The sequence below is a fragment of the Rissa tridactyla genome, chromosome Z, assembly GCF_028500815.1.
Source record: "Rissa tridactyla isolate bRisTri1 chromosome Z, bRisTri1.patW.cur.20221130, whole genome shotgun sequence".
NCBI lineage: Eukaryota > Metazoa > Chordata > Aves > Charadriiformes > Laridae > Rissa > Rissa tridactyla.
Window position 1 is genome coordinate 43,983,857 of NC_071497.1, and position 17,654 is coordinate 44,001,510.

The 17,654-nt window shown below is 39.5% G+C and overlaps 1 protein-coding gene across 2 annotated transcripts in view; it reads left to right on the forward strand.

The window, feature by feature from the left end:
* FRMD3 (FERM domain containing 3) overlaps positions 1–17,654 on the forward strand; it is a 139,652-nt gene that overhangs the window by 62,752 nt on the left and 59,246 nt on the right. The window contains exons 1-2 of one of the 2 annotated variants that reach the window (XM_054186737.1): positions 12,310–12,438; positions 12,555–12,597. In XM_054186737.1, the coding sequence (XP_054042712.1) occupies positions 12,415–12,438; positions 12,555–12,597 (67 nt within the window). In that variant the 5' untranslated portion in view covers positions 12,310–12,414. Of the gene's footprint in view, positions 1–12,309; positions 12,439–12,554; positions 12,598–17,654 lie in introns of those variants that run through there. The other variant, XM_054186736.1, reaches the window with a different exon arrangement.

Below are 17,654 nucleotides of genomic sequence, written 5' to 3' on the forward strand. Positions count from 1 at the left end.
TCTCTTGGTTAGTAGTAAATCAGTCTGAGAAAACATTTATGTTCTTACCTAAAAAATCTTAAGTCTCCATTTCCCTTTATATCCAACAAGTAAGAATTCTGTGGCCATCCTGTGTAGTAGGATGGCTTGTATCAACTGGACCACTCTTCAGTTGGATTTTGTTAAGCAAACTTCTCAAGCTTACATTTTACATACATGCATTTTTAAATGCTGATTTATAATTACTCTCACATTTTTAAGAGTATGGATAACTTCTCTAATTGGGTATTAGTTCTTGATTTTAAACTCATGAATTAGGATGAATTATGAGGGAGATTTCTTCATACAGACTTAAATGCTCTGGATAATGAGTTGAAAGTAACATACATTTTTCTCTTAGGTTCATTAGAATTCACCAAAATAAGCTATTTTTACATGCGGTATCTTCTGTTGTCCCATTGTCCTGTTCTGACTTTTGTTTTGGTTCGTTTTGTTTTGGTTTTGTTTTGGGTTTTTTTCTGCTTTCTCTCAGAGTGGCTCTTTCCTCTGCAATGGACCCTCTCCTAAGGACTAAACTGCAGGCAAATATTATAATAAAGGAATACTGGTTTTATACTATCTGTCTGTTTTGAAACTCTGAACTTGTTGAGGTTCACTTACCTGAGTCTTACTTCTGTATCAGATGCGTGAATGCCTCCCAGTCAAATGCAGGAAGACTGTGAAACTATAATTACAATTCTTCTCCCATCATCGGAAGACTATTCTGATCTTTTTCTGTTCTTAAAGAAAGATACTAGTCAACAATCTCCTAGTAGTATAGCAATGAATGTAAATAATTATGCTGGGGCCCACGGATTGTAGCTAGATAAAGGTCATCAGTAGATAGCTCAGTAGAGAGCTAGAGGACATCTTGATTTTGAAATTATGAGGTAGGTGATGGCTCTTCCCACAGTTTTGTATTTTAGCAGTTGTGAGCTCAGCTGCCTGAAATTTATGTTAACAAAACCCCCTGAGATTACAGAGGAGTGGTTGTCCAGGTATGTGGTTACAGAGATAAGCTGTAGCAAGTAAAAGATGTACTGGCGTCACAGGAAGAATGTCACGTCATTGTAGACACCTTACAGGGAAGAGTACTTAGAGATCTGTAGAAGAGATTTCTGAAGCTCCATGTAATTCCTGCAGGTCCCACCAAGGATAAAAGGAGGGACATTTCCTGCAGCACATTTTTATGGGCTCGTTAGATGTATTACAAAACAGAAGCAGAAGCTCAGTAAAGATCCGCAGGTGGAATTCACCAAGAGCTACTTTCTATAGTTAAATCTACTGATTTGACTGAGAACAATTGCTTTGAAGGCAAGTGATAATTCATCCTAAACCGGTTCAGTGATGTGTTTGACAATGTACTTCAGTGCCCTGTGGGCAAATAAAGATATGTGGGACAATGAATAAAATGAATATTGCCTGGTCTGGTTTTGGCAATAAGCCACTGGCATGATGTGGCTATGATAAAAGACAGCACTTTCTTTGCCCCTCCCTAGGATTGTATTTTCAGGGAAATTTTAATGTCATTACACCCTAATGAGACCTCATCTATTCTGATCTAGATGCCTGCATTTAAGAAAGACCAATTTAACTGAACAGGGAGAAGGAGTATTAGAAATATAAAGAGAACAGAGTGCTTGTTTTTGAGACGATATTAAGAAGAATGTTAACAATTTAGTGCAGTAAAGGATAAGAGGATATGGTTATATGTGCATCAGAGTGTAATGTAGAAAGAAAAAGAAAGTTGAAGCAAGAGAGATGGTTTCTTAATTAAGCCAACGAGAGCTGCAGCATCTGGAATAGCCATGATGCAGGCAATGGGGCAAGAATTTTAAGACATCTCTGTATAATTTTATGGAAAGGGTTTATGTTAAACATTGACAGAGACGAGGCACCGTCTTCTAAAGTTTATTTCAAAGAATATGGAATCAAAGCTGAAACAAGAAAGCATAACTTTTTTTTTTAGGAGGATTTATTATTGATTCTGATGCAGGTAGTGTACAATTCATGTTGCTTTGACCATTTTCTTGGAAGTGTTGAATGCCTCTGTTGTAGTTTATATTCCACTGCATAGTCTCTGTCTGCACAGAAAGGGCTATATCTGTGGTTCCAAATGAAACTGCCAAAATCATGCATTTATTTTTGGCCTTTACTGAATTATTCTTGATTGGCTCTTTGAATAGTTAAGCTATATGACATAATAGTATATCATTATATAGTGCACACACACATACATACATACATACACACATATATATGTATATAAAAATAAATATTGCGCAGAATTACTCCTGCTGGCATTTAGTCTACCAGTGATGCTTGCCTTCCTTTTATTTGTATGTAATTTTTTGTGTGAAGGTTGCAGAGTTGCTCCAAAAGCTAATTTGCAGTCCTTTTGTTTTGTAATCTATTAAGGGAGCTCAAGCAGGCAAAAATACCAGCTTTAATTCATCCTAAATGTCTTCTTTCAGAGTATGCTACCAAAATGTAGCATTTTAACTTAGGAGTGTTGAAACATTTGACCGAGTTTGAAAATTTAAAAAATGAACTGTTTCAATATGTCAGATGTTTTAAATGAAATGTTTCAATATTTGCGTTTAGAGCATTCAGGACTTCTGACTATGTGAAAAATGTAGATAACTGAGCTAATTGACGTAGGTTAGAACAAAATTTTGAAATGTGGGAAAACTGTGGTGGGAAACAGCTGTTGTTTTTATAGGTTATTTTCCAAGCAAGTTATAATGTATACTTCTTCCTCCCTCCAGCCTCCCTTTTATAATAATCCTTTCCTTCTGCATAAGTAAACATGTGTGGATATTTTAGGCATACTTAGACTTTGTAAAATTCTCTGTAGTTCCATTTTTCTATTCCAGACCAAAAATGAAACTCTGGAAGAGTTCTGGGCTCTTTACCAGAAAGCAGCTCAGTAGCCTTTTTTTATATCTTTGCATATAGGAGAGTACCAGTGCCAATGACCTCAAAATGAACTAGCGGTTAAAGACTCTAGGTTCTACAACTGTATCTGCTGCTTTATCTTCTGGCATCACATTTGGATGTTCCTTTGGGGAAACTGCGCCTTAGGGTAGCTTCAGAAGAGCCAGGATTGTACTAAACGTATGCAGCAAATTCCAATATGCTATTTTATCTCTAATGATATCTGTGCTGTGAACAAATGAGTTCCCGGTGTTCATATGTTAACTGCTGAATTTTTTTGCCTGGAATTCAGGGAAAACTGAGTATATGGGATCACGTTGCCTTTCTCCCTGACTCTCAACTGCAGTAATTTTTGAAGCCAGTTTTGGTCAAATTTGGCTGGAGATACAGGTCTCAAACATTAAGTTCCTGTAAGGTTTCATGAAGACAAACTGCCGCACCAGTGGGTAAAACCCTATTATTCTTCTTACTGAGGGCTGTAGGGCAAACCCACTCCATAGGGGATCTAGAGAGACCTGAGAGGGAGACACTGGAAGAACCCAGAAACCATCATTTGGAGCTTGCATTTTTTACAAATAAATAGTTTCAAACAGAAGACATACTTGGAGAAGATGTTACTGATTCTTCTACTCAAGGAACTACCTATTGGTACATTTTCATGTACTAGATATTATTTTGAAGCCAATTCTCACACTCTCACCCTTGAGGAAATGCAGCATGGCTGATTCTGTGCCAGATACCCTGGGTTGACTCAGCACCTTTTTTGTGTTTTTTGGGCTGGTGGGAGAGGGGAATAGGATGATATAACGTAGCTACTGTTCAGCATCTCCCACTAGAGAGGATCCCTTGTTGAGAGAGGCCATTTGGTATTAAGGGCAATGGAGGATTGGGCTGAAGGAAGGTGGTAGTGGTGTGGTGAAACTTAATTCTTTAATTCCCTTCAGGATGGCATCTGAGTGGTGATTTAAAGTTGCAAATACATAAGTTTCCTCTTTTTTGCCCCCAATGGGTGGATTTGAGCATGTGCTTGTGATTGTTTTTGAATGTGAAAGTATGAGGTGGTAGTTAGGCAGAAATACCGTGGAGCTACCCATAGGGTAGGCTGGAAGCCTTAGGTGTTATGGAAAGGCTTTGTAGGACCCTGAAGCAACTGTGAAGTCTCACCAGTCACTGTAGAAATGTTTGAGATCATAATCGCCCCGAAGCATTAAGATGCTTTGTCATTTGGATGTGCTGCAGGGTTCTATGGGAGCAGCGTAGCAGTGCGGTGGTTTTAGCTCTGTGCATGTGTGCCTGTCAGTATGAAAACACAGCTTTCAAATCAGTGAAACTGCTGTATGAATACACTCCCACTACGCAGCCGATCTTGAATGGTGGCTGTGAGTACTCTGTGATTTTCTGACTTCCCCAGAGCACAGAGCCCGGCCCTGGGCATCATTAGTAGGACAACATTGTGCACTACGGACTTGCTGGTGCTCTGCCAGTCTCCCCCTAGAGAACTGTCGCAAATACAATTCTCGTTTTGCTTTCAAGCTTAGACACAGTGAAAACTGTTAGGCAGCTTTACACACAGGCAGTTTTTTGTCAGACTACATGCATATTTCACTAGTCAGGCAGCTGGGGAGTCCCATTTGTATTCCAGAGTACATCACTTCCAAGGGACCTGGGCAGAGTATTTGTTTAATTCTATAACCTAAGTTGTTAGGCATTGTCCCAGTATTTACTGGGGAAGGAAACTGGAGCCTGGTGTCTGTGAGTAATGAATTTCTTTATCATGAGGTAGCAGTTCTGTTTTAATGAGACACCTTCACAAGATGTACAGCAGTGCCTCATCAGGGAGACCTTCTGAAAGGGTCGTCATGTCTTGGGTGCAGTTGATGTCTGCTTTAGCAACAACGGCTACTTAATACGTGTTCTTAAAAATGTGCATGTAGTCCCATGTGAGGGTGGTGAAGGTTGGCAGAAAGAGACGACAGTTAATTTGCAGCCTCCATTTGACAAAGCTGTGTCTTTGTGTAGTGACTCATGAGGCTCCATACAGCTATGTAAAGAGATCTATGTGGGACCTCTTTGGTCTCTTTGAAGGGGTAGAGCAGAAGTATTATAGGCTGAACACCAGAGTGACTGAGCCATAGGTTAATTAAAACTGTAACGTTTGTCTGTGCATATGAAGTGTCTCCTCCTGGACAGAGTTATCACAAAAATTATGTGCTTTTGCACAAAGTCTTGCTGTGACTCTGCTTGGTGTGTGCAGTCCAGGTCGCACTGTTTCAAAAAATATAGTAGAACTAAAAAAGGAACAAAGAAGGCCATGAGAATGATATCAGGGAGGAATGGATTTCATACAAAGAGAAATGGATTAGACTAGAATAATTCCACTAGGAAAAGACATGAGTGAGAGAGAGCAAGCAAGAGAGAATGAGAGAGAAAGATACGATGTAAAATGGCTTGGAGAAGGCGATCAGGGGAAGATTGCCCTGTAATTCTTACAACAGAACTAAAATGCACTTGGGGAAATTATAAAGCAATTGGTATTGAGAAGTAGTTTTTAAAATACCATACCTAGTCATAAAATTCATTGTTGTAGCTGCCAAAATTATTTTAAAAAGTGTGAAAAAATAAGTGTTTAGACAAATTGGTGAAAGTCTACAAAGACTTAAAAACGAATTGTCGTGGAGGCTGATGGAAAAAGCCCAGTGAACACAATGGGAGGTGCTACTCTTGTTCTCTGTAAGTGTTTGCTTCAGGCCATTTTCAGGGACAAAGTGCTGAGTTAAATGGGTACTTGCTTTTACCAGTAGAGGTGCATTTATGTACTAATCAAAATCTTGGCATAAATGAATAGTAGTGTAAATATACATATACACTTAATTCAGCAGTAATGCTACTAACTGAAATATCTTGTGTGAAGATTGGTAACCTGGTAAACCAAATTATTCTGCAGCCTATTTTAATACAAATAAAGACGGTTTTCCCATCAACTGTGAACCTGTTGTCTGTGGGCGCATCTGTAGCTCTTGCATACATCAATATATGCAGATTTTTTAGTGGATGTAGAGGTTATGGATTGGTTGAGCTACTCCAACATACAGCATTTGAGTTCCTCTGAGTATTTTAGGGTAATAGGAGTAAGAGTGAGAATTTGGAAATTTGTTTAATAAATTCCAGCTAAGAATCATGTAAGTGGTGATTCAGTTCCAGTGTATGGTATTATTTCTGGAGCAGATTCATTTTTGTGATAGAGATGTACGTTGTTTCTTCCTGCTTAGGATACCACTAACCAAAGCTGATGGGAACACTACAGAGCAACAGCTCCTTTGCTGCCATAGAACAATAACCATACGCTTGGTATAGAGGTTCTTGAAGCCATGAAAAAATGGTGTCAGCCTCAGGGCATGCAGGAGACATGCAGGGTGCCCTGGGTCATTTGGCATCTGTTGTGCTGATACAGAGCGGACACCCAATTAATTCCCCTGTCTAACTTCCATTAGCTTTGGATACTGTTACTATTTTTTCTGAGTGACTTTTGGCAGGCAGTGACCTCTTGCAAGTCACTGCCTTGCGGCTAAAGCAAATTGATTTTGATTTTGCTTTTCATTCAAGGAAAAGGTTAGGTATTCGTTTTCAAGATTAATATAGGATTGAGGTTTAAATGAAATTAATTTTATTACTTTTCTAGCAGTGTTTCAGGGCATATCTCCATTCTCCTGCTTTCTTCCATCCATTAAACAAAGTCTTCATATCCAGTCCTTGCCTGCCTAGAATATTCTTGTGACATCTGCAGGTTCTTCTGATTGTATTTTACTCTATGTGCATCAAACAGTTGCCTGAGTGTTGGTTGCCGAGGGCGATTTAAATATTCACGGCATTTTGCTGCTTTTGGTTGCCCCTTCAGTACTGCTCCTCTTGCAAACACAGAGACTAAATCAAAAGCCTTGTGTGTGGGAGGAGCAGAGAGACTTTTCACTGAATTCATTGGACTTCTGGTTGGTCAGGTCCCAAGCATCTACTTTTGGCTTGGTGTTTTTTCAGGAGGTGAGCTTTGGTTTATGCCAGTCTTATGCAGCAGTCCATAGGAAGAGGAGACTGGAGCACACTTCTTTGCATTGTAGAGTGGCTGTTGCAATGTAGAGGAAGAACAGTGTGGTGAATTTAATGACACCTGACCCCTTCCAAGGGCTGTAAGAATAGATATGGGACATTTTGTCCTCTTTCCTCCCCACTTCTTATTCTAAACCCCTTAACACTGTGCTATACTGAGATCAAGCTCAGCCCTGTCTGAGCTTCCCACTGAATGACTGGCTTCAAAACAGGCTGCTGGCTGAAGTGCCTTTACTAAAAGCACATCAGTGTTTGTAGAGTTAAATTGACTTGCTAGAATGGTGCTTTTACCCTTGCATGGTGTCCTTGCTCATCCTGAGCTTTTGCTGTGAAAGCTGGTAGCGCATCAGCTGCTCAGCATTTGTGGGTAAGCAAGAACACACCTGGCCTCGCTAATGACTACTCAGTGCCACTCAAAGGCTGATCAGAGGTGAGGGCTGTATTTACAAAGTAAAAATTGCAGTAGTCTGAAACACAGCATGCAGTCGCAATGAAACCTTAGCCAAAAGGCAACTCTCAGCATATTTTAGGATCCCGGGACCAAAAGTGATATCAATAATAGTTTGCTTACTCACCACTGCCACTTGAAGCACCAAGACTCATTAGCTATCCTGTGGACAACCTTCAAGATCTTTAAGTATCCTTCTTTCTGCTTTTTCTCTAAGGACATCTGCCTGACCATCTAGATACTCAGCTGCTACCCAAACCTCTTTCAGCAGAAGAGATTAGAAATTGGCAGTGCTGAACGTGAATGTCTCCACAGGATCCTTGCTAATAGGTGTTAGCTAGATTAGAATAATAGAATCATCATAGAATGGTTTGGGCTGGGAGAGACCTTAAAGATCATCTAGTTCCAACCCCACCTGCCAGTGGCAGGGACACCTTTCACTAGACCAAGTTACTCAAAGCCCCATCCAACCTGGCCCACTTTGAGGGATGGGGCATCCACAGCTTCCCTGGGCAACCTGTGCCAGTGCCTCACCACCCTCACAGTAAAGAATTTCTTCCTAATATCTAATATAAATCTCCCCTCTTTCAGTTTAAAACGGTTACCCCTTGTCCTATCACTATACTCCCTCATAAAGAGTCCCTCCTCATCTCTCCTGTAGGCCCCCTTTAGGTACTGGAATGTCTCCCTGGAGCCTTCTCTTCTCCAGGCTGAATAACACCAACTCTCTCATCCTGTCTTCATAGGAGAGGTGTTCCGGCCCCCTGATCATCTTTGTAGCCCTTCTCTAGACTCACTCCAGCAGGTCCCCTTCTTATGTTGGGGGCCCCGGAGCTGGACACAGTACTCCAGGTGGAGTCTCACCAGAGTAGAGGGGCAGAATCACCTCCCTTAACTGGCTGGCCACGCTTCTTTTGATGCAGCCCAGGATACGGTTGGCTTTCTGGGCTGCAAGCACACATTGCCAACTTACGTTTAGCTTCTCATCAACCAACACCCCAAGTCCTTCTCCTCAAGGCTGCTCTCAAGCCATTGTCCACCCAGCCTGTAGTTGTGCTAGGGATTGCTGTCACCCAGGTGCAGGACCTTGCACTTGGCCTGGTTGAACTTCATAAGGTTTGCATGGGCCCACCTCTCAAGCCTCTTTAGGTCCCTCTGGATGGCATCCCTTTCCTCCAGCATGTCAACCGGTCCACACAGCTTGGTGTTGTTGGCAAACTTGCTGAGGATGCACTTAATCCTACTGCCCATGTCGCTCACAAAGATTTTAAACAGCACCGCTTCCAGGACTGAACCTTGAGGAACATCACTCATCACTGGTAACAACTTGGACATAGAGCCATTGACCTCCATCCAGCCAGTTCCTTATCCACTGAATGGTGCATCTGTCAAATCCATGTCTCTCCAATTTAGAGACAAGGATGTTGTGCAGGAGAGTGTCAGATGCTTTGCAGAAGTCCAGGTGGATGATGTCGGTTCTCTTCCCTTATCCACAAATGCTGTACTTCCATAGTAGAAGGTCACCAAATTTGTCAGACATGATTTGCGCTTAGTGAAGTCATGTTGGCTGTCGCCAATCATCTCCTTATTTTCCATGTGCCTGAGCGTAGTTTCCAGGAGCATCTGCTCCGTGATCTTACCAGGCAGAGAGGTGAGACTGTAGTTCCCCAGGTCTTCCTTTTTTTCGCTTTTTTAAAAATGGGTGTTAGGTTTCCGCCTTTCTAGTCAGTGGGAACTTCACCGGACTGCCACAGCTTCTCAAATACCATCAAAGTCTTTTCTTTTCCATTGGGGAACAATCATGTTCCTAACATGCCATCAATGAAATGAGAGGCTGAAATGACTTCTGATGATCATTAAGTACTATCACATATAAAGCCAAGCTGTTCTGACAGTGTAGGCCATCATCCAATTAAAGCAATCTTTATGGACAACAGTGTGAATATATGAGGCGAAAATGAAACTGTGTAAGATTGTTGGGTTTCTTTCTCCACCTAGTTTGCCCATTTTGCTACAAGGAGTGAAAGGTTCTTGTCTCTGCTTCCAAGTTTACGTCGTGACTTTTTTGGTTTGTCTGTTTTATTTGTCTTATGAGCCTTACAAGAAAGAACTGGAAACACCTATGGCCCCTTCCCGTGAGGCAGTATGTAATGAAAATTTTTTGCAGTGGAGGATTTAAAATGCTTTTAAAATCTGTCCTGGCAAGCCAACTCAAAATGTTGTATTTTCCTTTCATCTGAGGATTTTTTTTCTTTTTCAGCAAAATTGTTGAAAAAAGATTGATACACTGAAAAAGCATTTTACAAAGCCAGGTACTTTTCAATTGAAAATTCCTGCAGAAACCCTTCAATGAATTTATAGGAACCTTAATCTGGTCCTAGATATAACAGCTAATTAATCTCAGAATAAATATAGCATGAGCACTCTATAATAGAGATGAGGCACAGTTATTAATTATTAATAGTCAATGCTGTAAGGCTGGAAGATAAGTACTCAGGGGAAGATCTTTCCTAAAACTCAAATTGAAATATGCAAACAAATATAGGGTTGGCTATTTTCAGAAGTACTAGCAACGACTAGGTGTTTGTCTTCCCCTGACACTCAGAGAGCATTAAGCACCTAATTGCTGTGTCTTTGAAAATCTCCAAAAATTATAAAGTAACTGCTCAGTTTTCTGGAAGATTCAGCTGAATAGCCTTTGTGTTTGCAATCTTCCACCAACAGAAGGTCACCACAGAAATATGAGCTTCTAAAATCTGCCTGTCAGTTCCTTGACCTCCAAGTGAATGTCTAGATGGCTTAATTGCTCAGTGTCTTTTCAATCTATTTTTAACCCATGAAAGTCAGGTTGTAGGGAAACATATTTGCTTTTGGACGTGCTAGCTAAATGTGCATTTCTGGGGGTTTGATGCACTGCATGAGGAATTGCACCCATGTTTCCCCTTTTTCTTTATTCATATGGTGAATTATGAGGGTTTCATATTTGCAAATTGGCTTCTTTTACCTCTGACTTTTGGTTAGAATAGGTAATTGACTTTTGCAAACAGCTGTAAATGCTGACCTGGCCTGTGCTAATATTTCAGCCTGACCTTTCAAAAAGAATTATCAAACAAATTGTGTTGTGTTCCTGCTAGATGAAAATAGTGAGATGCCTCTTAACTCTCAGTTCCCTGGGAACAGTACAGCATGTCTCACTGTCCAAGTTCCTCTTGAAACTGAATCTTCAGCTAGGATTGCCGAGATCCCGGTGGAGGTGGTGTGGGCGTGTGAAGAGTTTAAGGAAAGTAAACTTGCACATCTGCGTGTCTTGACTGGTTTCCTATCTGTGAATTCATTCTGGGCTATGTATATATCAAGTACTGCAGACTGTATCATATTTCTTAAACGGCCTTACCTTTTTATGAACAACCCTCACCCCCCATTATTCGGAGAAAAATGTATAAATAATGTATCTCTGTGATCTAAAAAAGAATGAAATGAGCTAGATATTTCTGGTAAGTTGTTGAATCAGTCATTGCTTTCTCAATTCTGTTTTCTTTCTTCCTTTCCCCCAAAAAAGAGAGATAATAGGGAGCAGGAAGAGGTGAAGAAATGGTGCAGGGTTGGTTGTTGTTGTTTGAAGTTTGGGGTGGTTTTTTTGTTTTGTTTTGTTTGTCTTTTGAGTACCAGGGTTCCATATCAGTCTCTCAGTGATAAGTGAGCTTCAAACAGAAATACATAGTAGTGCTTATCTCCAATATTGCAGTAAACTATATGCAGGAGTTTCTGAGCAGCCATAGCGTATAAGCTGCAGATATATGAAAATGTTCTTTCCAAGTTATTTGTTTTGTGAGTAGTGCTGTTCCAGGAAACTAATTTACAGTTACCCCTAATTTTGACTGAATTCTTGAGACGTCATGATTTTTAAAATAATAGTTTTCTGTCACCTATTAACAGTTCCTACAAAATATCTTCCCCTTGCCTTTCTCTGTAGTAGAATTACTGTAAGTTATGAGGAAAAATAGTATCTGATGTAGGATATTTTAAATAACACGTATGGTTTAAAAAATGCTAGGTTTTCTTTTTGCAGTAGACTGTAGGGTTTTAGAGCTAGAATCAAAAGGGTTAAAAATTAAACCCCTTAGTGCAAGGTCTTCCAGCATTGATTATGCTCATTAAAACTGAATACTTTGCTTTTTGACCAGCTGCTTCTGCAGCACAAATCTCATATTAGTGTGGAGATTTTTTGCTTACAGGAAAAATCCTAGTACAAATGCTGCTGGCTGTGGTCAGAAGTGGCACTTGAATATCAGCATGTTCTTTTGTCAATCAAAACATCCTCCTGAACAGTTCAGCTAGTGTTAGCAGGGGATGCGCTAAGGCTCTTAACTAAAATGTGAGCCCAGCTTTTCGTCGCAGAAGCATCTGAGTTTATTTTTCGGAAGTATAAAAAAATTTTCCTGCCATTGCAGACTTTCCCTGGAAAGTTATACACCAGCTAGTAGGCATCCATACCTCTGTCTCTGTTGTGCAATGGCTGTCTGTAGCATAAACATTTAATGGAAAAGTACATTCTTTTTCCCTTCAGATTTTTAGTTCTTGCTAGAAGAGAACAATAGCTTGTGTTCTGAGGGTGCTGACTGAGAACAGAGTCACATATTTACACATGCTTTAGTTATAGGAGACTGCATTAATGAACAGACGGTGTTAGCGTTTCTGAACAGTCTGTCCTACTGTCCAATATGATCACTCTTCTGGAAAAAAATAGCTGAAAGTGTAAGACTGAAATGTCTGCTGCAAACTCATCACTAGAACCTGTTTCCTTTGAATTTGTGTTTGAAATATTTGTCTTATTTTTATCTCAGCTACATCTTACAACCAGTGGTAACATCAAGTATCCTTACACAGGGCAATTCCAGTGTTTAAACAGTATGGAGGTGCTTTTTCCAGTTTACGTATGTCTCAGTGAAACAAAAATCCTACTTCCTATTTTTGTACCACATACATCTACAAGGACGTTGTTGTCTGCTGGGATCCGTATTAACCTCCGCTCTCTGCTTTGCCTTTCCAGCACTGGCTTGAGCCCAACAAGTCCATCTTCAAGCAAATGAAATGTAAGTGTTGATAGCGCATGTTTTTAAACTGCTTTTGAAATGTCCAAAGGTTTTCCTGAGCTTCCATGCAGTAATGTAGAATACGCCTCATTTGTTTCCTGGTGCAAATAGGCCCTTCGCATCTTATGTGGACTCATAGAAGCTCCATGCTGCCCTCATTTCACTCTCTCACAGTGCTCTTTGCACATCAAGAGCTTTGCCTTACTGCTCAAGGCTGGAGCCAGAGGCCAGCTGATGTGTGTGGGGTGGCGGATCTGGTGGGAAGACCTGTATGTGCTGCCTTTCGTTTTCCATCAGACACTATCAGCCACTGGGAGATGGCAATAGGCTATGGAGTGTGGCAGTCTTAAGTGGTGAGCTCCTGCCAGAGGCAAGTGGAAAATTACAATTGTTATTTTAAAAGGACTCCTCAAAATAGGAATGTGTTATTTTAATTTTCTTTTTGAAATGTTATGGTCTGGCTCATCCTTTCCATTACATGGGCCAACTGTGAAGACTTCTTCAGGAAGCAGAACTACTTTGGTACTCAGAAGTTTACATCCAGCAGCGGAACAGAGTGTTTATTTGTAAGTTCTGGAGACTTGGTTTAGGCCATTGGGAGTTGTGTCTTGTTTAATAAAAGCTGTTGTCTATCTATCTACTTAGTATATGAAATGAAGGAGAATTTTACTGACATACCCTTTGTATGCAGTTGTTTCCTGTTTTAAGGATAAGTACAAGGTGTCTTTTGTGTGGAAGATAATGTATTTTTTTTTTAAATGTGATGAGTCTTAAGAGATTGTCTAATACGTTAAAACAGTTAATTCTGGGTGTTGGCTGGACTACACGGAATACTTCAAGAAATTCTTCCGTTAATGCAGCAATAGTATATATTACAACATGTGTGTACATGTGTATATAAGCATGCACACATACACCTAGCATATCCAGTGTGAACTGTTTATAGCTAGTGTTTAGGCAGCTGGAGTGTTTTCCGGTAAAAAATAAGTTCAAGAATGTCTAGCTAAAACTAGGTTGTGCTCCTCTGCAGTGCTAGTGGAGGAAGAAAAGAGGGACTGTAATAATGAGTTATCTTTATCTCTTTCTTCCTTCCAGTGCGCCGAAAGTAGAAGTTTCCTCAAAGTATCCTCTAATTTGCATTTGTATCACTGCTTGTGCCCAACAAAGTGTAAGGGCTTATGCTTCTTTTTGCACTTTGCATAGCAACATATTCAGGAACCATGCCAACAGATGCACTCACTGAGAGTGTTTTGATTTATTCAAAACAACTCTATCTGCATATAGATGTTGCCTAGATGTGATCGATGGTACTCCATAAATTCCATAGATGTAGCAATGTGATGGTCTCATCAGAGGACTTGTGTGGCTTTTGGGATAGAATCCTAATCAAAACTCTGAAGACTGAAAAATGAATGCATAGGAAAAAAGCAAAATAAAATGCAACTAATATGAGGTTATTTATCACAGTGAAAAGGTCTCAACAACAACAGCAAAAGAGAATGAGATGCGAGCAAAGGCGTTTTGTTATCAGACCTAGATTTAGGACACAGAACTAGAATTAACTATGTGATTGGCTTTTTCTTCAGTTTAATACTAGTGTAACTTAACTTCATCTTTTGTCACAGATGAAGAACTTTAGTTGCTGTGATAACCCTTTAAGGTTACAAAACTTACCCTTTAAGGAAACAAAACAAGGAGCTAGATATACATTTTATATGCATGTGTGTAGAATCCATGTAGATTACGCATAAATATATCTTTTGCTCTCACAGGTTTCAAGGACGTTTTTGTAAGCATTTCACATCAGGAACCTCTTGATTTATTTTTCTAAAAATATGCTACATTGATGTAGAACACTAAACAATTTCTAAAGGGACACAAGTTTAATTTGTATTTTATCTAAAAATATTCAGTTTACTATGAAAAGATTTAGACTCAGAAGAAGAAATTACCAATGTTCATTTGAAAAGCATTGCAGTCTCAGGTGACACAAGTGAGGACTGAAATTAGTAGCAGGTGGAAAGTGTAAAAACTGAAGCAATGAAGTGACTGGTTAATAGAACATACATTATGTATGTGACTTCTGGAAGAAATGGTGGCAGAAAGCTATTCACAGTGACTGTATTAGACGGAGGTTTCATTTTTTTTCTTCGCCATTAAGGAACTCAGAAAACAGTGAAATGGTCTGTTTTGTAAGAATGGACTTTCATTTCCTCTGATGCAAGAGGTGGTTGTATTAATACTAGTGATTTAAAGTGTTCTAAATTCAGTTGAATGCTCAGATTTACATAGGATTACGGAGCACTTGCATACATGCAGCAAAATTTGAAAAATGCTGTGTGCTTGATCTCAGCTACCATTTGAGGGGAACTTCATTTTCCCCCAGCACAGTAACAAGTTTTTCAGTGTATTTATTCATGCAGCTCATTACTGACAAATATTCAGAGCAGAAAACGAATGACAGGGAGTAGTATTCTAATACAAATTTCAGTAGGTTTTCGTGGACCTCCGTAGTAGATGAATCATTCAGGCATAATCCCTCCATATAGTCAGGTTATACAGAAATCACAATTTGGCAGTTACACGTTTCTGTTGGTTTATGTTTGAAGCTCTGAAGTTTGCATAGGTTCTTGTGTGATGCGCTGCCATTTTAATTTCTTTTGCTTTGGCAAAGATTGCTTTAAGTTTGTATTTAGCAATACTGGGATATGACAGAAGGAATCTTCCCAAATATTTTATATTTTGCCTTATCACATATGAAACCATATTTAAGGTGTTTGCACCTTAAGGTGCAAATTATGCACCTAAAATGCATTTAAGGCATTTGCAACCATTTAAATGTGTCCTGGTGCAACACAGGAAGAATGAAGGCATGGCATCTTTTTTGTCTCAGCATCTACCTTTGCATTTTCCATCTTCACTAGAATGAAGTTTATAATACGATGTGTAAAGTCTAGGTCTGTGCCTCAGCCATATATGCCACTAATTTTTCTTGAGGGGAAATTTTAGTCTCTAAGAAGTGTCTTGAACCACTGCCAGTCTCGTTTGTACTGGTTGAAGCCAGTTGGTGGCCAGTTATCAGTAGCTGTGAGCACCACGCTTCCAATAGTGTGTCGAAAAACTTTCTGGAAGGTTGCCTGAAGTAGCTGCATCTTTATGGTTCTAGATGAAGACCTTTTTAAACCAGTTTTTATGTTCTTTTGCGTATTTTTGGGTACACTGTTATTCTCTCCCAGATGCTGACAGTAAAGTTCCTTTCCATTTGGCCGTCTTAATATTTTTTTACTTATTTTCTGTCCAGGAATGTCACATCAGCATTGATGTTTAAGTAAAGAACAGAGCTTTCCGATGCACTTTCCCTCTCTCTTTTTTCATTAATTTTAAAGGTCATTCTGTATACTAAGTATGCAGGTATTCTGTAAGCGGCTTTGTAGGAAATATCAAAATATATGGGGTTTGTTCTTGATGACAGTGGAACAGAATCAGTTCTGTTGCTCTGATGTGCAGGAGTTCAAAATTTGCATGGTTTTCTTGCTGCCTTGCATCTCAAATGATCTGAGAGAGTAATTGAAAAAGGATATTTTCCTGTGTCGGGCCACTGGAATTTGTTAATTTTCTTAATCTCTAATGCTGTCATAAAATGTGAAAACAGATAGAATGAAACAGGGGAAACAAGAACCCAGATGCTGAGATGGGTTGTCCAAAACTTTATAAAGATTCTTGAATTTCAACAAACTTGTCATCAGTTTTCGTGTCTCAGTACAAATCTGAAAAAGAGTTTAATCAAATATGAGGTTCACAAATCCATGCACATCGAAACCAGGAAGTTTTGTGTCATTCTTCAGGCACTAATCCAAATGCTGTATATTCTTTACCTATGATCCTCCTGAAGATTTAATAACATGCTTTAACGCGTTACTGTAACTGGTTGATGAAAATCCACGTTGCCTTGTGCTGTCCCATAACTAATTAAGTGCAATGAAGAAGACCCCACAATTTGAGATTTATGGTAGCTCAGGTATATCTTAAGCATAAAATAAAAGCACTGAGTAGTGTTCTCTCTGTCTTAAGCATGCTCAGCAAGCGGTATGGATAAACAGCTGATTTATTTGGTAGGGGAAGAGGTATACGGAAACAACAACATATGTCTTAGGGTTCCCCAGAGATCCTTCTGCAGCGTCAGTGAACATGAAGACTGTTTGAGTGTAATGTTTTTTTGTTTGTTTGTTTGTTTTGTTGTTTTTGGTTTTTTTTTTTCAAATGAGCAATAAGTGTTGGTAGGGTAGTGTAGTTCAGAGAATATGTAACATCAAGGAGAGACGCAGGAAGTTTTCTGCAATGTTGCATTCTCAGGGATATGAAGATAAACATCTGCTTTTGGCTTTCAGTATCCCTCTGTACTCCATGTATAATCAAAAAACCAACACTGCCAGTACAGCTCATTACAGAAGCTAGTATTTGTGCTGGATGAAAAGCAGGTTGTTAAAAACAAACAGGAAAACTTCCAGAGAGATCTTCTGTCCTTCTCCCTCTTTGGTTCGCACTTTTAAAACGTCAATCAAGTTTTTCACCAGCTTTTAAAAACAATTTTTCTCTTGCATAAATATTTTTTTCTTACTGTTTCAGGCTGTCTTTCTATGAAGAAAATGGTAATATGAGTGTGTAGTTTTTCTCAGGCTTATTTATGCCCTATAAGCTCTTCATGTACACAGAAGACGAATGATTCAGTGGGCTTTGCTTAAAAATGAATGCATGTGAGACCCTTACACATTGGTATCTGTGCCAAGGGGTGCAGTGCCCACATCCCTCTTCGTTCTGGTCGGGGTGTTAGAGGTTTGTTTTTTAGCTAGGGGCTCCTTACTGTTTCATGTACATTGGCCAGTTTGTCTTAGTTAAATGCAACTGAAATAAACCTTAAAAACCTACAATCACAGTTGCGTGGAAACCTTCCACACTGTGTGTGTGTCGTTCCTTCATGAGGGTCTAGTTCATAACTGCTTTCAGCATTTGATATAATTTAAATGGTTTTATTTGTTCTTCTGCCTTCATCTCTTATG